Here is a 24,232-nt window from a genome sequence, read left to right as displayed (position 1 = left end):
ATACTTACGCTCTTTAATCTGGGCCCGAGCTTCGAGGTCCTCCCAGCGGCCCACAAGGAGAGAACAGATTTCCTCCCAGAGTCGTCGGGTAATGATCAGGTCAGCGTGGCAGCGGTCAGCCATATTCCAGAGCGGCTCCCTTTCTCTGACGAGATCGATGAGGCGGTCCACATCGAGTCCTCCATCCTCACCGTCAGAGTCGGGAGCACGCTGTGAAGGCTGTTAAAGAAAAAGACAAAAATAACATAATTAGCCTCCACAAAAGAAATGAAATAAAAAGTGCAAAAAAACAAAGCAAAAATATTTATACTTACATGCTGGTGACCGCCGCGTTGCTGTCGCCGACGACCCTGGGAGGCACTGCGAGGACCTCTTGGCCAAGCACCAGATTGGGAAGACTAGAGAAGAAAACAAAAAATGTTATGTCTTTGGATGTAAGCATTTGTTTGCTGTGTGTGGTCTGCAGAACATTGTTTTCTATGTGTTGTGTGTAGTGTGATGTTGTGTTTCTGCGTTTGATGCAAAAAACTTACCAATTGTGAGCCCACTCCAGTTGTCTGTCCACCCCTTCCTTCTTCTTCTGGGAGCTCCTCTTCATCTTGTGATTCCTGTTTTGAAATAAAAGGCAATGAATAGACATATATTACAGAGATGATGGATTTTGGAAATAAAAACTTACCGTCAAACGCTGACGATGCGAGGGAGGGCTCCCAGAAGAAGATGTGCTGTCCTGTTGATGGCCAGACTCCATGGCTGTGGGTATTGCTGCTGCCAGTGATGCCATTTCTGCTGCTGCTGCTGCATCTGTTTGGCGGCTGTTGAATAAAGAGAAACAAAGGGCCAATGAATATCTTGATATTCCATGGCCCTAGTTTGGAGGAATGGGGGATTTGATAATTACCGTCTCTCATCTGCTTCTGGACTCCCCTCCCGTTCAGCATGCTGCTCCATTTGGGGTGGTGCTGATGGTGCTGCTGCTGCAGATGTCTGCTGCCTTCTCCTGCGCCTGGTTGCTGTCTTGGGTGGCATGTTGGGTGTGGCTGTGGGTCCCACTGTCTTGCTTTTATATATGTCTTGTGGGCAGAGCTACTGAGCATGCTCAGACCAAAAAAACCGGATCCGGCCGCCGGATCCGGCGCATTGCGGCGCTCATAGGCTTTCATTGTGTGGAAAAGCCGGACGCGCCGGATCCGGCGGGTACGGCTTTTTCGCCGGAGACAAAAAACGTTACAGTAGACGTTTTTTCCAGACGCCGGATCGCGACACATTGCGACACATTGCCGGATCCGGCGAAAACCGGATGAAACGCATGGCCATCCGGCGCGATCCGGCGCAAATGCAAGTCAATGGGGGGGAAACCGGATCCGGCATTGCATTTCGCCGGATCCAGTTTCTGTCAAAAGCGCCGGATCGCGCCTGAAGGCGAACACCTGATGTGTGAAAGAGGCCTAAGGATGAACACATGTCTACCTTTCCTTATGGCAGCTTTATCCAGGATTTCCAACATTTGGTTTCTTAAGTCGCTGTCTCTTGACAATGTAAATGCATAGGCGAGAAGAGCCTGAGCGTAGGTCGTCCTCACATCATCGACTGCATTCTTCAGGCACTTTAGAGCGTTCTCAACAACTGAACCCTGTAAGTGTGATATGTAATTAGGGCAAAGTATCACCTATAAGTGTTCCCAAGTCAGAAGAAGATTACCAAAAAAATAAGCCAGACAACCCTAAAGGCATAAAAATAAGAATATTATTGGTTACTAAGCAGTAGGCCGGGGTCACACTAACAGACGCAAAATACGGTCCGTAGTTTACAGGCGTAATACGGATGAATGACCCCTAAATAGTGCTCCGTATGTCATCCGTAAGCCAGGTGCGGTCGCGTATTTTGCGCATGTCAGCATCCGTATGCCATCCGTATGCAATCCGTATGCTGAAATTTTCTTGCAGGCTTGCAAAATGGACATATAATGGAGCCCTATGACAGGTTTTATAACACAAACGAAAGAATAGATATAGACACATAGAATAAGTCATGGCCAAAAGTTTAGAGAATTACACAAATATTATATTTTCACATGATCTGCTGCCCTCTGGTTTTTATGTGTTTGTCAGATTTTTTTATCACATACAGAAATATAATTGCAATCATATTATGAGTAACAAAAGGTTATATTGACAGTTAGAATGAGTTAATGCAGCAAGTCAATATTTGCAGTGTTGACCCTTCTTCTTCAGGACCTCAGCAATTCTCCCTGGCATCCTCTCAATCAACTTCTGGATCAAATCCTGGCTGATAGCAGTCCATTCTTGCAAAATCAATGCTTTTATTTTGTCTGAATTTGAAGGTTTTTGTTTGTCCACCCGTCTCTTGATGATTGACCACAAGTTCTCAATGGGATTAAGATCTGGGGAGTTTCCAGGCCATGGTCCCAAAATCTCTATGTTTTGTTCACTGAGCCATTTAGTTATCACCTTTGCTTTATGGCAAGGTGCTCCATCATGTTGAAAAAGGCATTGTTGATCGCCAAACTGCTCTTGGATGGTTGGGAGAAGTTGCTCTTGGAGGACATTCTGGTACCATTCTTTATTCATGGCTGTGTTTTTAGGCAAGACTGAGAGAGAGCCCATTCCCTTGGCTGAGAAGCAACCCCAGACATGAATGGTTTCAGGATGCTTGACAGTTGGCATGAGACAAGACTGGTGGTAGCGCTCACCTGGTCTTCTCCGAATAAGCCGTTTTCCAGATGTCCCAAACAATCGAAAAGGGGATTCATCAGAGAAAATGACTTTACCCCAGTCCTCAGCAGTCCACTCCCTGTACCTCTTGCAGAATATCAGTCTGTCCATGATGTTTTTTCTGGAGAGAAGTGGCTTCTTTGCTGCCCTCCTTGAGACCAGGCCTTGCTCCAAGAGTCTCCGCCTCACAGTGCGTGCAGATGCACTCACACCTGCCTGCTGCCATTCCTGAGCAAGCTTGCACTGCTGGTAGCCCGATCCCGCAGCTGAAACACTTTTAAGAAACGGTCCTGGCGCTTGCTGGTCTTTCTTGGGCGCCCTAGAGCCTTTTTGGCAACAAGGGAACCTCTCTCCTTGAAGTTCTTGATGATGCGATAGATTGTTGACTGAGGTGCAATCTTTCTAGCTGCGATACTCTTCCCTGTTAGGCCATTTTTGTGCAGTGCAATGATGACTGCACGTGTTTCTTTAGAGATAACCATGGTTAACAGAAGAGAAACAATGATGCCAAGCACCAGCCTCCTTTTAAAGTGTCCAGTGGTGTCATTCTTACTTAATCATGACAGATTGATCTCCAGCCCTGTCCTCATCAACACCCACACCTGTGTTAATGGAGCAATCACTGAAACGATGTTAGCTGGTCCTTTTAAGGCAGGGCTGCAGTGATGTTGAAATGTGTTTTGGGGGATGAAGTTAATTTTCTAGGCAAATATTGACTTTGCAAGTAATTGCTGTTAAGCTGATCACTCTTTATAACATTCTGGAGTATATGCAAATTGCCATTAGAAAAAATGAAGCAGTAGACTTTGTAAAAATTAATATTTGTGTCATTCTCTAAACTTTTGGCCATGACGTACATATATATATATATATATATATATATACACATGTCATTGAGACACATATATATATATATTTATATTTCACAGAGTTCTTCATAGCAGAATAGCCGCTAATTCAATTGCCGGCTTTTGTGAAATCATTCCCCAACCCGACATGAAATGACACATGGTTTACATACAGTAAACCATTTCATTTCATGTTTTGTTTTGTATGTCTTTCATTAGTAATTAGATGAGGGTTGATGTGTAAAATTTGGGAGGTGTAGGTGTTAATTTAAGGGGTTAATTCGTTGTAAAAAAAATGTGTGGGCTCCCGCGGTAATTTGTCAATGAACATGTATAGGGGGGTGGTCCTCATTAGGCAAACTCGCCCTGGGAGGGTTGGTGCCTCGACCCAGAGGGTCCACTCCAGGAGTTGTCACATTTACATTGTCAGCAATCTGCCAATCAGCGGTTTGGGTGGGCGGGATTGCACAGATTAGCTGGACTGACTGGCACATGGCACCTAGTCTGGCTACACTGATAATCTCCTGCTGATAAAACACAGATTGTATGGAAACTACAACAAGCTGCTAAGCAAGTGACAAACCCCTGCAATCAGGTTCTCTGACCCTACTTTATGTTGCTCTCAGATTAAATAGCTAAAACCTGCTGACAGACTTCATTTCATTATTTGAAATTTAGTTTGAAGGAAAAAGTAAATTATCTAGGGTAAAACAGAGTGAAAAACAGTGAACAAAAGAACAAGAAAATAAACTTTGTAAGTTGATATATAAATTAGGGCCCTTTAGTTATGATTCAGGGCACAATAACAAATCCCAGTAAAAAGTCCATAAGGAAACAGTGACTTACATTATACACTTGGCCATGTTCCAGCAGAGCTATTGCTATGTATGCTGTAAGTGTCACATTGTCATCAGATTCTCTCTACAATAAAAAGCAATGACTTCAAATGTCAAAATTAAAATCATCAACCATGTTCAAACAGTTAGAGTTTTTCTGGATATAGTGACGTTTTAATATGTGCTTATTTCCATACTGTACTGATAGCAAGCTCCGGTAGAGTGTCACTTTATAATGGAGGACTATAAGCTATATTACTGCGATTTGTGGCTCTAAAGGACTTCGGCCTCCATATAGATTAACGGATGTCCTGCTTTAGGAGAGATATGCTTCGCAAAAAAAAGTAGCAAACATATGGTAATGTTTGATTTATGTCCAAGCAGCTGGATATTTTTTACACTAAAGTCTATAGTGTGCAATTGAAAATGTAAAGAAAAACTAATGTAATATTGTACATTAACTTTATGAGCTATTTATAGACTTGAGTAAAAGAAAAAAGTCATATTTTTTCTTAAAACCCTAAAGGTCTATATTTGGAATACTTTATTAAATAAATAATCTGTAAAATTATCCTGAAGAAATTTTAAGGTGTTGCAATAATAAAATTCTTACTACCTGCGTCCTCCACTAGGGGGAGCTTCTGATCTTACTGTATATACAGTGCAGTGATTGGTGCCTGCAAGTGGTGACTGCAGACAGCCAGAATTGCATTAACTCTACCACTGTGCAGGGTCTTTGGAGCGCCGTCTTATAAAAGTGAAGCTCAGTCTAAGATAGTTTTTTTCAAATTAAAGCAATTACGAAATTCATGTTGAGCCGCATTAACTTGTGATTATGTACGAGTATAGGCAAAGTACTGTATATACTCGTATGTATTGAGTGCATTTAAATATATGGTATTCATCAGTGGCATAGCATGTGTGGGCAGAACTTGGGGCTAGGCAAGAATATTGCCGCCATTAATCTGTGGACCTTCAGCACTCCCTGAGTCTCCTCTGTCAGTCCAGTATTGAACTATCTTACGTTCCGAGCACGTGTTGTATTTTTTAAAACTTTCTGAGCTATTCCAGTTTGCCTTTTTGAGCCTCTACTTTATTTTTAGCTTGAAATTCGGCATAAAATTTAAAAATAAAGTTAGCTTTAAATTGTTTTTTACTTTTTTTTTATACGTTTTTTATGTAACTTTTTCATTTCCCTAGCCATATCTCTGAACCTATCTCTAAACCTATCCTGAGACTGAACACTAGCCTTACCAGTGTCATAAGACTTATTTCACCTTTGACCTCCTAACCTTAGTCCTAGTTCTAACCCTAGCTAGGATTAGAAAAGATGGGGGCGCAAACCATGAAAACAGTTATTATTAATGAAGAAAGATAATACTGTATCATTTATGGTGCACTTGATTCAATACTGTCTTTATTCATTAGCTGCTCTGCCTCTGGCATCTCAATTGCTGCCTATGCAGAGTGCAGCAGTCAAGATGAGCATGTCATCAGATGCTGCAGTCTGCATAGGCAGTGAATGAGATGACAAAGAACTGCTTTTTTTAAATGGAGGTATTTTCTAATATTAATATTGATAAAATATATATACAATATACCAACGGCGCTAGAGTGCAGGGTTGATTCAGCAGCGAGTAAGGAAGTGCAAGGTACATATATAGCACTTTATGGTTCCCCCAGTGTGTTTGTTTCTGTTTTTATTTATGTTTGTATAGTTATATGGTAGTTATATGGTAGGTGTTTTTAATTAACTATTAGAACTCAATACCGACCATGCTCTTTGTTACTAGAGTCTAACCCGGACACTTCACACTTTTTTTTTTTTTTGTATGACTTTGCATTTTCAGATTTAAAACTCATGCTTTGCTTTGTCTTTTTGTAGTTTGATCCATCAATACTCAGTATCCTCTAACATCTAATGCTTATGAGTTTGCTGCCTTGATCCTAAAGGTAACTATATATATATATATTTTTATTCTCCATTGATTCATAGCGCGAGTATCATTTTGTTTAAATAATATTAATATTGTTAGAGCAGATGTTGTCCTGTGGCATCTGAACCCAGGGCCCCAGCGCTGAGCACTAGGGCAGCATGGTGGATCAGTGGTTAGCACTGCAGCCTTGCAGCACTGAGGTCCTGGATTCAAATCCAAGGACAAACATCTGCAAGGAGTTTGTATGTTCTCCACTTGTTTGCGTGGGTTTTCCTCTAGGTTCTCAGGATTCCTCCCACATTCCAAAGACATACTGATAGGGAATGTAGATTGTGAGGTCCAAATCTGCTTACAAATATCCTAATAGTGGTTTGTGGTCTCCACAATAAGAAAAAGTACCCCCATGTTTTAAACGCCAGACTTAATTTCCTTCTATTACAGAATCACTGATTGCGTGGATCAGGGAAATGCTGTAGATATAGTATATCTTCACTTCAGCAAAGCATTTGGTAAAGTATCTCACACAATTCTTATTGAAAAAATGACTAAGTATGGAATGGAAAATTATTCCAGACTTACATAATAGCATTTGCCGAAAAAAGATGAAGAGATCCAGAAAAATTATATTGGTATTATGGACTTAGACTTAGTTGTTATGTTACCGTTGTACCTTATTATTTAGCCTAGGTGGTTCACTTTTATTGGTATAGGGACTTTGACTTAGTTGTCATGTTGCCGCTGTACCTTATTATTTAAACACATTGGCTTTTTTTCACCTTTTTTTCTGTGAAGATTTATAGAGTTAATTATGGCTCTTTAATTGCTTTTTAGATCCATTACCTATACATGCATTATGAATATTATTGTTAGGGCATGTGTGCGCCTCCTACTGGGCATTTCTCTTGATTTTTTCTTTATTTTATGTGTAATTAATAAACATGTCATTTTTAATATAATTTTTCTGGATCTCTTCATCTTTTTTCGGCAAATGCTATTACGTAAGTCAGGAATAATTTTCTGATTACATGTATCTTGGAAGTGCCAGATCCTAATTATTTATTGGACAATTTTAGTGTAATTTTAAGTATGGAATGGAGAAGGCAACTGTTAGGTGGATTCATAACTTTCTTAGTGATCGGACCCAAAGAGTGGCCGTAAATGGCTGCACATCCAGTTAGAAAAATGTCTGAAGTGGGGTACCACAGGGCTCTGTCCTGGGCCCTGTATTGTTCAACATCTTTATCAATGATTTAGATGAAGGAATTGAGGGTAAACTGATTAAATTTGGTGACGACACAAAGCTAGGAGGGATAGCTAATATGAGAGAAGAGAGAGGATTCAAATAGATTTAAATAAACTGGAGAAGTGGGCAGCAACTAACAGACTGGTTTTTATCAGGGAAAAATGCAAAGTACTACATCTTGGCAATAAAAATGAAAAAATCATAAACAGAATGGGAGGAATAGGGCTAAGCAACAGCACATGTGAAAAAGACTTTGATATACTAATAGATCACAGACTGAACATGAGTCAACAGTGCAATGCAGCAGCAAAAAAGGCAAATACAATTCTAGGATGTATTAACAGAAGCATACAGTCTAGATCACGTGAAGTCATTATCCCCCTCTACTCCTCTTTGGTCAGACCTCATCTGGAATACTCTGTCCAGTTTTGGGCATCACATTTTAAAAAAGACATCAACGAACTGGATCAAGTTCAGAAAAGAGCGACCAGAATGGTGACCGGTCTGCAAACCATGTCCTATGAGAAACGGTTGCAGGATTTGGGAATGTTTAGCTTGCAAAAGAGAAGATTGAGATTAGACTTAATAGATGTCTTCAAATATCTCAAGGGCTGTCACATTGTAGAAGGATCATTTTTATTCTCATTTGCACAATTAAAGACTAGAACCAATGGGATGAAACTGAAAGGGCGAAGACACAGATTAGATATTAGAAAAAACTTTTTGACAGTGAGGGTGATCAATGAGTGGAACAGGCTGCCACCAGAGATGGAGAGTTCTTCTTCCACGGAATTCTTCAAACAGAAGCTGGACAGACATCTGTCTGGGATGATTTAGCGAATCCTGCATTGAGCAGGGGGTTGGACCAGATGACCCTGGAGGTCCCTTCCAACTCTACCATTCTATGATACATACCATTAAGTAGTTGTTAAAGATTTTTCCAACTTCTTCGAAGCATCCACTAGGCAATTGCAAACTACTGAGCCACTTTACAGCATCCTGAACATGCTTTTCCTGGATGTAGATAAGGTCTTGAGCATGACCGAAGGACCTCAATGTGAAGGCCGTGAGCCTAAAATAAGAGACCATCTTACACATCTAGCAACTGATTGTTACATCATATTTCACTTTTTTTCACCATCAAGAACAGTGATAATCTTTCCCATGGGCGGATACTGCAGCTCAGCACAATTTGCAACCTCTTAAAGGGGTTGTTCATGTTTTCAAAAAATATGCAATACCGACCTGTGAAATTCAACCCCGCTCCGTCGCCAACACTCTGGTGTTACCAGACAAACGTTATTTTTACATTGGATTGACCACATGTAATACAGGCATGTGACCACTGCAGCCAGTCAATGGCCTCACTAGTGATGTTGTATGTACAGCAGAGCCCAGTGATTGGCTGCAGCGGTTGGGTATACAATACATAAATCATGCTTTTGGTGCAACAAACAAAACAGTAACTAATGAGGACCATTAGAGGATATACTGTATAGTGTGCTGATTTTGGGGGGATTTAAGAGGTGAGCATTAATTTTTTTATTTTTACCATTACCAACTAAAAAAAAAAATGAATCATGGACAAAACTGTTAAATTGCAGACGATGCTTTTTGCCAGTTGTTTCCAAAATCAGAATGTTTAACGATTACATTGCACATGGCTGGTTGCTCATGATGAGACCCCATATTTACTATACACCCATCAAGTCACAAACAGTCACATTTATGCAGAAATATCTTTCTCTGAGAGTCCTAACTCTTGGCTTCAGTACGTACCATGTGCTACTGTTCGTACCATGGTAGACGCTGTAAGAGCCGTCATCTTTCTTAAATAACAGTTGTCTAAGATAACCTGCATAGCAAAATACGTTACAAATTAGGACTTGTTCACAGCTCTCCATATCATCAGCACAACAGAAAAAAATAACCTAAAACACACCACAACCTGGAAATGGCCAGATGTGATTGCAATTATGCATAATATGCCATCCCAGTGATGTCACCCGGATAAATAATAATGTCCGTTCCTTGATGTTACTGACTGACCTAGATAAGTTCTTCTTTGGAGCAAAAGTGTTGGGTTCCTTGCTTTCCAGCAACTAATTTGTCATGATTAGAATGATCATGTAACGATTTGTTCGACGGCTGCTAATTTGTGTTGCTGGGGACAGACCGTGGACAGAATCAGTCTCCTCCCCCCTCTGGCAGCTAACAATATACGATGCATGGATTGATGAAGTATATGTCCACCATAGGGATACATTACAAAGAAAAATATATAACAAGGTATATGCTTTTTTTGTGGCAGAACTCTGTACAGAAAAAGCACATTTAGCATTGATTTCCTATAAATAAATGGAATGAGGATGCACGTTAGCCATGTTGAGACCAAAAAACTTACTAATGGCCTCCTTATCGTAAATGGTTGCCTATGAGAACGTTAACATACTGTATACTTTGGGAAATGCTGCAGATACAGTAAACTTTAGATTAAAGACTCTCATAAATCTTAGATTGCTTGGCTGTCACCCAGGTACGGACTGGGGCTGAAATTCATCCCTGGCATTTGAAATCATTCAGGCCAATGCTGTCCCTATCACTAAGCACCAGATGGGATATATTACTAATATTAGCCTGGATGGAGGAAAGCAAGATTTACTACAAGACCAATATTTCTAATGATACTTGTGGCCTGCTGGGGTAAGTGACTGAGTCAGCCACTTTGTGCTCCGCCACAATTCTTAACAGTATGGGTGTCTTGAGGACACTGATTCTGTTAACAATGTAGCAGACAAGGCTGCCCACAACCAGACAGGCCCTTCTGGCATTTGCCAGAATTGCCAGATGGCCAGTCTGGCCCTGCTGTCAGCTATCTCTTCCAATTCTTCCTACTCTTCTTGGCTTCGCTTCTTGTTCCTGTTATCTCTAGAGTATCTACAAACACTTCTGGAAGCAACTTATCTCCTCGCCGAACAAGAGCATCAGCCAATGAAATTCCAGTGACTCTTCTTCGACAACATCTGAGTGAAATGTCAGGGGATGACCATGCACATCCCGCTGATACCAGTCGGTTTGTCCAACAATAGACCAATGTGTATGGGGTCTTTAAGTGCACAAATGCAGCATTCATTCATAGCCTAAGATCAAATGTACCATCAACATTTTGAGTAAAATTACTTGTAAAATTGCCAAACAGTTCACACATCTGTGCACCTTTTTTGAAGTTTCAGGCATCAAACTTATTGTTCCACACCTATAAATATAACTCACCTTTGGTTAGATAAGTGAAAGCCTTCTCTTTTATTTTTGGTGTTAGTTTTTTGGTGCTCTCCAAATATTTTACAATATGAGAAATTGGAATAAAATTCACCATATTCTGTACCCCAGATCCAGAGGGAAGTTCAAGCGACTCTCCAATGTTAGAAATGGCACTGCCCATTAAGTTACCTACCAAAACAAAACCAATCTAAACCATGGCTGACCCACTGATTTCATATGGCATTGGACAATTTCATAATCATTTAGGCAAGATTATATAACTATTTCTTTACTTATTTCTTTTGTTCTCACCTAAAACAGTGATATGGGCTCGGTCTGAATCTGACACCATCTTCTCTGGAACTTCCAGCGTAACCGTTTTCCTTATACTGTCACCTAAGAGAATAGGAAATACCGGTAATACCTCTGTGAAGTGGACTTGGATGAGAATGTATCCTGATAACGTCTTTATTATTTTTATTTTATAATTATTTCTGTTTTTGCCTTAGTTATTATGTTGTTTAGAAGGAAAAGACATCAAAATTTCTTTAGCTTTATTATGACGTCTTTTTTTTCCCCTGAAAAGCAAAATGTGACTAAATTCATGTCAGAGAATAAGGTGTGAATTCCATGTTAAAGAGTAGATGTGAGTAGAGGAACTTTTACAATTGCAATCTGGCGGGCAATATTGGTTTGTCTATAACTTTAAAATAAATGCTGCTCCATTTATTTACATTTCTTTTTTTATTACTGTATATACTCGAGTATAAGCTGACCCGAGTATAAGCCGAGGCACCTAATTTTGACATAGAAAGCTGGGTAAGCTTATTGATTCGAGTATGCATTCTCCCCTCATCCCTATCCTGGTATGTGTGGCTCCCCCTGTTGTATGCATGGCTCCCCCGGTCCCATCGCTGTATGTCTTCCCCCGGCCCCATCGCTGTATGCATTGCTCCCCCAGTCCCATCGCTGTATGCATGTCTCCCCCAGTCCCATCGCTGTATGCGTGTCTCCCCCGGTCCCATCGCTGTATGCGTGGCTCCCCCGGTCCCATCGCTGTATGCTTGGCTCCCCCGGTCCCATCGCTGTATGCGTGGCTCCCCCGGTCCCATCGCTGTATGCGTGGCTCCCCCGGTCCCATCGCTGTATGCGTGGCTCCCCCGGTCCCATCGCTGTATGCGTGGCTCCCCCGGTCCCATCGCTGTATGCGTGGCTCCCCCGGTCCCATCGCTGTATGCATGGCTCCCCCGGTCCCATCGCTGTATGCATGGCTCCCCCGGTCCCATCGCTGTATGCATGGCTCCCCCGGTCCCATCGCTGTATGCATGGCTCCCCCGGTCCCATCGCTGTATGCATGGCTCCCCCGGTCCCATCGCTGTATGCATGGCTCCCCCGGTCCCATCGCTGTATGCATGGCTCCCCCGGTCCCATCGCTGTATGCATGGCTCCCCCGGTCCCATCGCTGTATGCATGGCTCCCCCGGTCCCATCGCTGTATGCATGGCTCCCCCGGTCCCATCGCTGTATGCATGGCTCCCCCGGTCCCATCGCTGTATGCATGGCTCCCCCGGTCCCATCGCTGTATGCATGGCTCCCCCGATCCCATCGCTGCATGCATGGCTCCCCCGGTCCCATCGCTGTATGCATGGCTCCCCTGGTCCCATCGCTGTTTGCATGTCTTCCACGGTGCCATCGCTGTATGCATGACTCCCCCGGTCCCATTTCTGTATGCATGGCTCCCCCGGTCCCATTTCTGTATGCATGGCTCCCCCGGTCCCATCGCTGTATGCATGACTCCCCCGGTCCCATTTCTGTATGCATGGCTCCCCCGGTCCCATCGCTGTATGCATGGCTCCCCCGGTCCCATCGCTGTATGCATGGCTCCCCCGGTCCCATCGCTGCATGCATGGCTCCCCCGGTCCCATCGCTGTATGCATGGCTCCCCTGGTCCCATCGCTGTTTGCATGTCTTCCACGGTGCCATCGCTGTATGCATGACTCCCCCGGTCCCATTTCTGTATGCATGGCTCCCCCGGTCCCATTTCTGTATGCATGGCTCCCCCGGTCCCATCGCTGTATGACTGGCTCCCCTGGTTTCATCCCATCCTTGTATGCAGGGCTCACCACTTCCCCGTCCTACTCACCCTCTTAAGGCCCTGTCACACACAGCGAGATCGCTAGCGAGATTGCTGATTTTGTCACGCCACAGCGATCTTGCCAGTGATATCGCTGCGTGTGACAGCGAGAGACCAACAATCAGCGATGCTGGGAACTGATTTACAAGGTAAACAGCAGGTATCTAAGAGCCGCGCGGATCTTAGATACCCGCTGTTTACCTTGGAAACCAGCTTATTCGCTGGTCCTGATCGCTGATAAGCCTGTCTATGTGACAGCTCACCAGTGATCAACTAACTATGTCCCAGCGATCCCATCCACGTCGGATCGTTGGTGGGATCGCTGGGACATTGAAGCTGGTAACAGGGCCCTTAGAGCTGTTGCTGCATCTCCGTTGTCCCGGGGCAGCAGCTCTTCCTGTGCTGAGTGGTCACATGGTACCGTTCATTAATGTAATGAATATGCGCTCCATGCCTATGGAGACGCGTGCATATTCATTACCTTAATGAGCGGTACCTCGTGAATGCTCAGCACAGTAATAGCTGCTGTCGCTGAGACCATCAGAGATGGAGCGACGGAGCGAGGAGGGTGAGTATGATATCTTCACAGCCACCAGCTCCTGACGCTGCTCCGCTGCTCCCCCTCCCCTGCCAGATTCCTGGACAATGACTCGTGTATAAGCCGAGGGGGGCGTTTTCAGCACAAAAAAATGTGCTGAAAATCTCGGCTTATACATGAGTTTATACAGTATATTATACTCAGGCTTGGACTGGCCCATAGGAGAGCAGGTGAATTCTCTGGGGACTACTATTTGTGAAGTGTTAATGGGTGGGGCTAAAACACCTGATTTTTATATTTAAAAAGAAAGGCATCAACTAATGATTCATTAAACAAACAACCCAGTTTAATATTATATAGCAGCACAAGTAAATTCATGTACTAGGATCAAGTTATTTTTGCATGTAGCTGAACAGTGGGCCCCTAGATTAAATGTTACTGGTGGGTCCTTGTCACTCCAGACCTGCACTGTTTATACAGCACTTATCTATTTTTTTCTTTTACAAAAGTCATGATTAGAGCTTTCATTTTCTTATCAAGAGCTCCAAATCTCCTACATAGGCTTAATGTTAAAAAACAAAATTCTGTCTTCTTGCAACTGACACCAGCGGGATGTTTAGACCTTCCTGCACGTTGTGTTTTTAGTTAAAAGTGTTGAGAAAATTTACCAAACTCGTATATACAGTATATCTTAAACATAATCCCAAAAACAATTTTTTACCTGATGGGCACAGGAGAAATGACTGCATGTTTTCTTCTAAAATTCCAGAGGGCTGGTGAAAGAAAAGAAAAAAGAAAAAAAAACTACCATATATCAATATCATGAATTAAAGTCCAAATATAAATAACATTGCAACAACGTACAGTTCCGGTGCTGTTTGTGTTTTCATAATCATAACAAGAGAATGTTGTCATCTAATAATAATTCAAAATAACATAAAAGATATTTTTTTCAATATAAAATGATTGTTACTTTGGTTGTAATGTTCTTACCTATGTTTTTATTGGTGTCTTCCAATGCAAATAATGTCCTGTAATGATCACATGCACTGAAGTGCTTTTCTATACTGGAGAGGCCCATAGCACCCTGCATAGTCACGTTTTTTGGTAACATAATGTCAGTGAAGAGCTAGGCAATTGGGATTTATAGGCGGTTTTCTATGCTGCTGGTGAAGTTCCTGGATGAACCAAAACACACAAGATGAAGGGAAAAAGTGGTTTTAATTATCTACGATTTTCACTGTTATCCAACTCCTTCCTCCGGATGTAACCACAGTAAAAGCTCCGCAGACAAACAACCCATCTTATATGGTCATCTAGTGGACCATGGCAAAGACAAGTGGACCATAGCAAAGCCTAGTGTACCATATAAGACTGGTTGTTAATCTTTTTACTGTGGTGATACCCTGAGATAGACGTTGAATAGCATCGAAACGCATAGATATAAAAAAGTGTATGTTCTTTTATCCTGTATGTTCTGGTTAATCCGTGGTACTTTACCGGCAGCGCAGAAAACCACCTATAAATCCCAAGAGAATATTATCCTGGTTTTTAACCCTCAGCTTGTAGCAGCTTGTTCAATTTGTTCATAAAAGCGTTGCGGGATCACAAACTCACTAGGTAAGCAAGGCTTCTATATTCTTTTCATGTGTACCATCGGCTAAAACCCTGTTGTTCCCCAGTTTTACGCCTGATAGTAAAAAGCTATGGAGATACCTTGTTGTGAGGAGATATTTGGGGCTTATGACTAGTTAGGTGACAACTGTCAGTAGTTGTCAGTAGTTACCAAGTCTGAGATCAGTGGCAAAGATGTGTTTCAGTGGTGTATACAGAAATTATGGGGCCCCTCAGCAAAAATACAAATTGAGCCCTTCCTCCAAATAAAATCAGCGTACAGTAATTTGCAGACTAGAGGCAACATTGGCTGACTGATGGCGCATCGGCAAGGTCAGACAGAATCATGGTACATAGGTCCAGTCACCGAAGAGGTTAGCCAAAAATGTCTGAAGACTTGACTAGCCAGTAAGAGCCTCTCTTTGTTTATTGGCTAAACAATTCAGCTGATGTTTTTGGGGCCCAGGAGTCGGGACCAGATTCTGAAAAGTGTACGGACGCTTCTCAAGGGAGAGGCAGATTGGTACGAAACTGAATGTTAGTGTTTAATCTAAATCTATGTGATATGTTAATATAAAAAAGAGATTTGATGCTTAGACCGCGCCGCTGTATGAAGGAAGCAGTTCCAGAGTTGAATAGCAATTTCGTAGTTTTTATTTTTACGCGTTTCATGCTCACACCAACTTTTTTTTTTTAAAACAAAGTAAATAGCACACCTATGTTGACATATATGAGAAGTATATAAAAATTTCTACCACCCCATAGTAACAGAGGACAGTGAGTTCTACTTGCCATGTTTGAGGGATGAGCTTCCAAGAGATTACTGGTTACTGCAAAATTTTTCATGACCCTGCCTTTTTTCAGACTACATCCCTCCTCGCCGATCTCACGTCCTGATACATGCTCCCTAAATATACATTTGGATACTGGGGCTCCTCCTGATGAAACACTGCCTTCCTGAAGGTTTCAGTGGTACCAATAAGATTTTCGAACTCCTGGGTATTTTGAGAAAATTGTCTAGCATGCAATATATTAACATGGTCTAAACATGTATAAATAATCTAGCTATAATAAGTTCTCTGGTGGAAAAAGATTAATCCTTACTTTAAGGCTGTGGGTGCCCATCAGAGGCTAAATGGCTCTGCTGTGTATATGTTTTATACTGGGAAATATGGGCACACATGTAAAACCATACTTATTTGCAGTAGGGCAACTTTAGGTTGAAGATATGCTCCTCCATAAGGCTGGTTTCACACTAGCGTTTTTTTGCGCTGCTTGCGCATACATGCGCCCCTATGTTTAACATGGGTGCGCATTGTCTAGCGTTTGTATGCGTTTTTGTGCGCATGCGTTTTTTGCAGTGTGCGCCTATGCGCTCCGGACGCACCCTGTTGCATTTTCTGTGTGCCCAACCTGTGTCAAAAAAACTCATGCGCACAAATGTGCACGGAATGCGCAAAAAAACCCACATTACAGTCTATGGGAACGCTGAGGTGCGCATGTTAGTGTTTAAAAACACATGCGTTTTAAGAGTCAAACTGGTTAAAACGCATGCGCAAAAAATAAGCAAAAGCATGCAAAACGCTTGATGCGTGTTTTGTATGCGTTTGGACTGCGCACGCAGTGCAGCGCAAGAAAACGCTAGTGTGAAAGTAGCCCAAGCGCTTCATGGGAGAAAACCTCTGTATTACAGAATCATTCATATGCACTCAAATAGAAAAAATTGTGAGCCTCTGTATATAAATCAGGCAAGTAAAGTATAGTAGGGCCCAATATCCATAGGTTGTATGCAGCTGTCATAAGTCTCATGTATGATGCTAGGTATAATTTGAAAATATTAAATGATACTCCACACACCTTTACTAAGATACTTCTCTCGACAATGTCTTCTTTTTCATTCTTTCCCACAGTTTGCACGTAGTCTGTGCATCCACCTTCAAGCTCTAGAGCAGTACTTCTCACACTGACCTGAATGTTACCTTACAGTAGAAGAAGATTAGGTTCAGATTTTAATTGATCAAGTAGAAACCATAAACCTGCCTTAAAGCACCACTTCAGCATTTTTTCTTATTTCGGGTCTCTCTCCTGCCTGTAGTAAAATACAGTGAAGGCCGGAGCTGGAGCCGGGTCCCCCTCCCACCCAGGCGTGGGTGGAGGCCGGAATGACAATGGGGGGTGATTAGAGGGGATGCTAATTATGGGGCATTTTGGTGGGGGCTGTTATTAGGCCAGGATTGGGGGTGTGACCTACCATTTCCCTCTCTCCCTGGAGGAATTCGGTCCTCATCGCCACCATGTCGGACGTCGACTGGCTCCTGGAGAGTTTGCGGGCTGCTGCCACATCGCAGCCGCAAGACTGGCTAGAAGAGCAGATTGCTGGTATTTTACGATTATCTCGTCCAGCGGGAGAGTCCCCTGCCCGCAAGCGGCCTTCTCGCCGCGCGAGGCCTCCGGAAAGGCTGTCACCCGATGTCGCCCCTCAGTCTCGGCGGAGGCGCAGGAGCCCCTCCAGGGACCCTCCAGCCCAGGCGCCAACAAATACACGGGTCAGCCGGCCCTGGGCTGGGAGGAATCCTACAGCCAGGCCGAGTGCAGCGGCGGCAGTGCCCAGGCCTTCATTGCGTGGTGGCTGGGGGCGGAGCTTACACGCGCCAGGTCTTATGGGAGCCCTGACGTCAGCGGGGGATGCCGCTGCGTCGCTCCAGCGTCGAACGGCTGCGACGCCGTCGGGAACAGGAGGAGATCCGGGTCAAGTGCCTGTCGTGGGTGAGCCGCAATTGGATGCGGCGGTTTTGGCCCTGACTTCCGCAGCAGCGGGCTGCCTTACCGCTTCAAGGGGACCGTGCTGTGGATAGTTCAGCGCAGGCACGGTTTGATTGTCCGTCTCAGCATTATGGGGCTACCCTGGCCCAGTCGGATCATTTGCCTGGAACACGCTCTGTGGTGCCATCATCTGGCGATGGGCCTTCGGATGCCAAGACAGATGGTCATCAGGACTCCATTCTTCCAGCTGAAGGGGTCACAGCCCCCTCGCAGCCTGGTGAGTTCAGCTCCATGTTTTGTTCGTCTCAGCAGTTACGGGGGTCGCCGATTCTAAGTACAGGTCAGAGTATTGGGGTGGAGGACAGGGGTGTAGAAGTTTTGGGTACTGGTTCAAATGCGTCTGTAGGGGAACTGTTAGCAAGCGTGCGGGATTTACTTGGTCGTTTAGAGAGGGGATTGGCGGCGCCAGGGCATTTATCAGCATGGATGGCTCAGTCCGTTGGGGTTTTTTTTGTCAGAACGGGCCGGTTGCGGTTTCTAGTAGCCTTCCGGCCCTGGTGTCTGTGTCGGTACAGACGGAAAAGGAAAAGGAGTGCCAGATTCATTTAGATGATAGGGCCCATGGAGAAGTGTATGTATGTTTTGAGGGGCCTTTGGGGGCACATTTAAAGAAGGAAGTACGGGAGAAGATATGGAAGGATGAGTATGTGGACATTTTTTCGTTGCTTCTTTTAGAAAAATTCAACTTAGACAAGGGGAAAAAAGATGAGAGTAAAAAGGATGAAGAGGAGAAGCGCAGGTGGCATTTGATCCCTCAAACATTTGTTAATTGGCTTCAGGCATTTGCCATATTGGTGAGTGTTATTGGGCAGCGGGCGCCGGAGTGTTGTTCTCCCCTTTTCTGTTACATGGATTCCATCGGTGAAGCTCATAGGTGCTATGGCGGTCAGGCATGGCTCCGTTACGATGAGCAGTTTCGCCAGCGTAAGTCAATAAGGCCGGCAATTCGGTGGGATTAGAAGGATATAGGCCTGTGGTTAAAGATTACGGCAGCTAATAAAACTGGTAATTCCTTTCAGAGGGAGGCCGGGCATTCCCGCCTTGGCAGCGGTCAATCTTCCACTTCAGGGACTGGAAGTCAGGCGGGGGGTCAAAAGTCAGGTATGTGCTGGCAGTTCAATGATGGGCAGTGTAGGTTTGGGGCCAATTGCAAGTTTAAGCACATCTGCTCCCACTGCAATGGTACCTCACACGGGGCTGCAAAATGTTTCAAGAAAGGAAAGCTTAAGTCTGGGGGGGGGGCAATTCTCAAGTGGGTGACTCCAGTGAAGTTAGCAAAGATGGTCCCCTATCTAAATAGGTACCCGGTTAAGGACAAAGCGGCATTGTTGTTTTCTGGTTTTTCAGTTGGTTTTGAAATTCCCCCTCCGCCTTTTGTTATACCTCGGGTTCTTAAGAATCTGCGTTCTGCTATGGTTCATGGGGATGTGGTTTCGGAAAAATTGGGAAAAGAGGTCGCTTTGCGCTGCATGGCTGGTCCGTTTAGTGCTCCCCCATTTGAAGACTTAGTGGTTTCGCCGTTAGGAGTGGTGCCCAAAAAGGAGCCGAATAAATTTCGTCTCATCCATCATCTTTCTTTTCCTCGGGGATGTCAATAAACGATGGTATTGATCCCGAGCTTTGCTCAGTGGTTTACACATCCTTCGATGAGGCGGCGAGGGTTAGGGCATGCGGAAAAGGGGCCCTTATGGCGAAGACGGACATTGAATCTGCCTATCGTTTGTTGCCGGTTCACCCAGATAACTCAAAATTGCTCTGTTGTTTTTAGAATGGAGGGTTTTATGTTGATCGATGTTTGCCTATGGGCTGTTCCCTGTCATGTGCGTACTTTGAGGCATTTAGTTCGTTTCTGGAATGGGTAGTTCGTGACGTTTCTGGTTTTGAGTCAGTCATCCACTATTTGGATGATTTTTTGTCATTGTTAGGACATGGTTAATGTCCTGGTTTCTCAGGGTTAATTTTGCTGGCCTCCCTTTGGATCTGGGAGGGGTATTTATACTCACTCCAGACTAGGATTCCCTGTCAGCTATACTGTTATTCTGGCTGTGTGTCTGACCCCCCTGGTATGCGTGGATACTGCATTGCTTGTTTGATTCCCATGTATGACCCGGTCTGTCCCCTCACTCAGTTCTCGGTCTCACGTTTTGGTATTATTGTCGTCTCCAAATCTGACCTCCTGGCTTGGCTATTGTTACTCTGTTACAGTTTGTCCCTATTGTACCGTCCATTGCCCATTCTGGTATTCTGATCTATTGCTACGTCCTGACTATTCGCTCTGTCTAACCCTTTGGTACTGTCCTGCTATCTCGTGCTTTGACCTGGCTTGATCTGGTTTACGTCCCTGTCTATGCCCCTTGGTAACTTGTCCCGTACTTACCTTTCTAGGAGTTTCCCTGCAGCTCCTAGCTCTGTGGAGCTTAGGTCACACCCCCAGCAGTCACGTGCTTCAGGTCCTGATAGTCTGAAGCACGCATCATCACCGCTGCTGTCCCGCTCCACAGGTATCTTTGAGCACTGTTTTTGTACTCAGGACACGCGCACTGGCTCAGTGAGCAAGTGCAGTGCGGTGTTCCTGACATTTTTTATGCGTGGGCCCAGGTGAGTCGTCCAGTTGTTTGAGCATTTTTAAGACATTGGAGTGGGTAATGGCGAAGTTTGGGGTGCCCTTGGCCCCAGAGAAAACGGAAGGCCCGAGTACTTGTTTGCGTTTTCTGGGCATTGTTATCGATTCCGTTAAGTGGGAATTCTGTTTGCCTGAAGTTAAAGGAGCTGCGTTACGGCAGGAGGTGGCAAGGGTGTGGCGTTTGAAGAAATTGACTTTGAGGGACTTGCAGTCATTGCTGGGGAAATTGAACTTTGCCTGTCGTATCATTTCTATGGGGCGAGTTTTTTCTCGACGTTTGGCTGGTGCTACTGCAGGCGTCTGGGCGCCACATCATTTTGTTCGGCTTTCAGTGAATCACAGAGCTGATCTGGCTGTGTGGCAGTCCTTTTTAGAGCAGTATAATGGACGTTCATTGATTATGGAGGAGACGGTGGGCAATGAGGTTTTGGAGTTGTTTACGGATGCGGCTGGCGGTGTCGGTTTTGGTGCTTACTTTAAAGGCCAATGGTGTTCGGCAAGGTGGCCTGCTGACTGATTCTCGTTTGGTTTGGTTCGGAACATCGCTTTGTTGGAGATCTTTCTGATCTTGGTGGCTGTCAATTTATGGAAGGAGGAGTTTCGGAATAGGCGGGTACATTTCAATTGCGACAATCAGGGAGTGGTGTGTGCTATTAACAGCATTTCGGCATCCTCGCCGCCAGTAGTTCAGGTGCTTCGCCAATTGGTTTTGTCTTGTCTGTCTGTTAATTCTCAAGTAACAGCGTCGCATGTGCCTGGGGTCAAGAATGAGATTGCTGATTCTCTTTCTCGTTCACAGTGAGAACGTTTCCGTGCGTTGGCGCCTGTGGCGGAATCCGAGGGTCTGGATTGCCCAGAAGCACTTTGGAATGTGGTATCCATGCCACCGATTCTTTAATCAGGGCCTCGCTCGCTCCTAAGACTTGGGCTGTATATCAGGTGGTATGGGATTGTTGGGAGGGTTTGCTGGATGCTAGTTTGGGTCCGGTGCCACCTGAGCATCAGGTGGGCACTTTGCTTTCATGGTTAGGACATGGGTCGGTGGCTGGTTGGTCCTCGGCAAAGGTCTTGCGCATGATGGCCGCCCTCGCTTTTGTTTTCAGGCTGCGGGGCCAACCTGATTTGACAAAACAGCTCCTAGTATGACAGGCAGTAAAAGGTTTTAGAAGAAGTAGGAGCCGAGGGGATACGAGGTGTCCGGTCACTTTTGGCCTTTTGTTAAGGTTGGGGGGGTTTTGGAATACTGTTGTAGTCCCTTTTCTTGAAATTTGTCTTTTTAGGTTGGCCTTTTCGTTGGCATTTTTTGGGGCGCTTAGGGTGGGGGAGTTGGTAGCGCCTAGTAAAACCTTGTGTGGGGGTCTTTTGGCTAGGGACGTGGTTCACACTGAGAATGGGGTGGAATTTTGGTTGCGGAGGTCAAAAACAGATCAGGAAGGCAAAGGCACGTGAGTGTTTTTGGGCCCGGTTCGGGATTCTTTAATGTGTCTGGTGGCTTGTTTACTAAGTTTTCGTGCTTTGCGGCCCCGCTCGTATGGTCCGTTGTTATGCCATGAGGATGGTTCCTTTTTGTCCAGGTACCAATTTACTGCTGTTTTCAGACATGCTTTGCGAAAGTTGGGATTGGACGAATCGCGTTTCGCTGCTCATTCTTTTCGGATTGGGGCGGCAACGGAGGCGGCTGTAGGTGGGCTTGGTGCTGAAGCAGTGCAGCGTATTGGCAGATGGCGGTCGAGGTGTTTTCGTGGTTATGTCAGGCCTGATTAGGCGTTCTCAGGAGCGGGTCCGTAACGTTTATTTCATTATGTTTAATTGCGGTTTTTGATAAGGTTGTTTTTGTCCATTTTCAGGTCCCACGCAATTGCTGGTTTGGATATTTGGTCATTCGTACGTCCATTGGGGAGCGGTGTGGGCCGATGTGAGGAAGGAGGGCAGGCAGCTCGGTTTTCCCAGGAGTGCAGCAGTCGTCAGGTGGCTTGGCATTCGGGGGAGATGTGGGCCAGAGTGCTGCGAGAGATTCATAACAGCACTCATTTGGACAAGGCTCCCGACATTTTGGTTCTTCATGTGGGCGGGAATGATTTGGGGGTCAGGCCTTTTAGGGAATTGGTCAGGGATGTGAAACACGATTTGTTAAGGTTGTGGGTGTCTTATCCTGGGATTACCATTGTGTGGTCTGAGATCGTGCCGCAAAAGAGTTGTCGATGTGCCAGGTCGGTGGAAAAAAATTAACAAGGCCAGGATCAAGGTTAACAGAATGGTTTCTGCGTTTATTGTTCGGAATGGCGGTCTGGTGGTCAGACATTTTGATTTGGAGAAGGGGGCTGATGACTATTGGTTGGCCGATGGCGTGCATTTGAATGGTTTGGGTAGTGACATATGGGCACTTGGTTTGCAAGATGGTATTGAAATGGCCATAGCTTTTCATTGTGGTGGGGTCTTGGGCCTTTGAGGTGTTCAAAGGCCCGCGTTGCGGCGGTTGGGGGGAGTCCTTGGAGTTGGTTTAAAATTGGTACGGGGGTCCATGGGCTTCATGGTTTCCTCCATTTGGAATTAAATTTATTTTGGATCTGGTAAAATGGGGAGGGGAAGTCGGCTAAGTAGTCGAATCCCCAGGACTGGTTGGAGTGAACATTGGTATACTTGTGGTTATGGTACTCTCGAGCCAGTGGGGTAACGGCTGGGGGTAACACATTTTGGTGGTTGTTCACTTCATATTTGGTATTTACCAGATTTTTGGAGCTTCAAGGACTACTCCCAGCTAGTTTAAAGAAAATGTTATTTATTGACAGTTTTATCATTTTTGTTATTTAAATAAATAAAAGGCTGCTGTGGCCATAATTATTCCAAAGAATATCTCTTGTCAATGTGTTTTATTTAAAGGTTTGGACTGGGAGTTTGGAGTGGGTTTCATCCCCTAAAGAATTCACCAGTACCAGTGTCAAGTGAAGGCCGGAGCTGGAGCCGGGTCCCCCTCCAACCCAGGCGTGGGCGGAAGTCGGCATGACAATGGGGGGTGATGAGAAGGGATGCTAAGTAGGGGGCGTTTTGGTGGGGGCCGTTATTAGGCCAGGATTGGGGGTCTGACCTACCATTTCCCGCTCTCCCAGGAGGAATTCGGTCCCGCCCGCCCTTTATTTTCCTTTGTTGGTCCTGAGTTTTAATGTATCCAGGTCATGGTGGCTGGTGGTGGTTGGGGGGAGTCCTTGGAGTTGGTTTAAAATTGGTACGGAGGTTCATGGGTTTCATGGTTTCCTCCATTTGGAATTAAATTTATTTTGGATCTGGTAAAATGGAGTGGGGAAGTCGGCTAAGTGGTCGAATCCCCAGGACTGGTTGGAGTGAACATTGGTATACTTGTGGTTATGGTGCTCCCGAGCCAGCGGGGTAACGGCTGGGGGTAACACATTTTGGTGGTTGTTCACTTCATATTTGGTATTTACCAGATTTTCAGAGCTTCACGGAATCCTCCCAGCTAGTTTAAAGGAAATGTTATTTATTGAGAGTTTTATCATTTTTGTTATTTAAATAAATAAAAGGCTGCTGTGGCCAAATTATTCCAAAGAATATCTGTTGTCAATGTGTTTTATTTAAAGGTTTGGACTGGGAGTTTGGAGTGGGTTTCATCCCCTAAAGAATTCACC

At 44.6% G+C, this 24,232-nt stretch overlaps 1 protein-coding gene across 2 annotated transcripts in view; it reads right to left on the bottom strand.

Moving 5' to 3' along the window:
- LOC141049752 (alpha-2-macroglobulin-like protein 1) overlaps positions 1-24,232 on the bottom strand; it is a 164,499-nt gene that overhangs the window by 17,763 nt on the left and 122,504 nt on the right. For both annotated transcript variants that reach the window (XM_073546479.1, XM_073546478.1), the window contains 8 exons: positions 17,003-17,124; positions 14,253-14,304; positions 11,173-11,256; positions 10,873-11,049; positions 9,379-9,454; positions 8,515-8,671; positions 4,430-4,504; positions 1,471-1,633 (listed from right to left, as the gene is read on the bottom strand). In XM_073546479.1, the coding sequence (XP_073402580.1) occupies positions 1,471-1,633; positions 4,430-4,504; positions 8,515-8,671; positions 9,379-9,454; positions 10,873-11,049; positions 11,173-11,256; positions 14,253-14,304; positions 17,003-17,124 (906 nt within the window). The remainder of the gene's footprint in view (positions 1-1,470; positions 1,634-4,429; positions 4,505-8,514; positions 8,672-9,378; positions 9,455-10,872; positions 11,050-11,172; positions 11,257-14,252; positions 14,305-17,002; positions 17,125-24,232) is intronic.

Source organism: Dendrobates tinctorius, unplaced genomic scaffold, assembly GCF_039654945.1.
Source record: "Dendrobates tinctorius isolate UK_male_01 unplaced genomic scaffold, ASM3965494v1 ptg000147l, whole genome shotgun sequence".
Lineage (NCBI taxonomy): Eukaryota > Metazoa > Chordata > Amphibia > Anura > Dendrobatidae > Dendrobates > Dendrobates tinctorius.
Note: the sequence above shows the minus strand (reverse complement) of the source record. Positions and strands in the feature narration are given on the sequence as shown.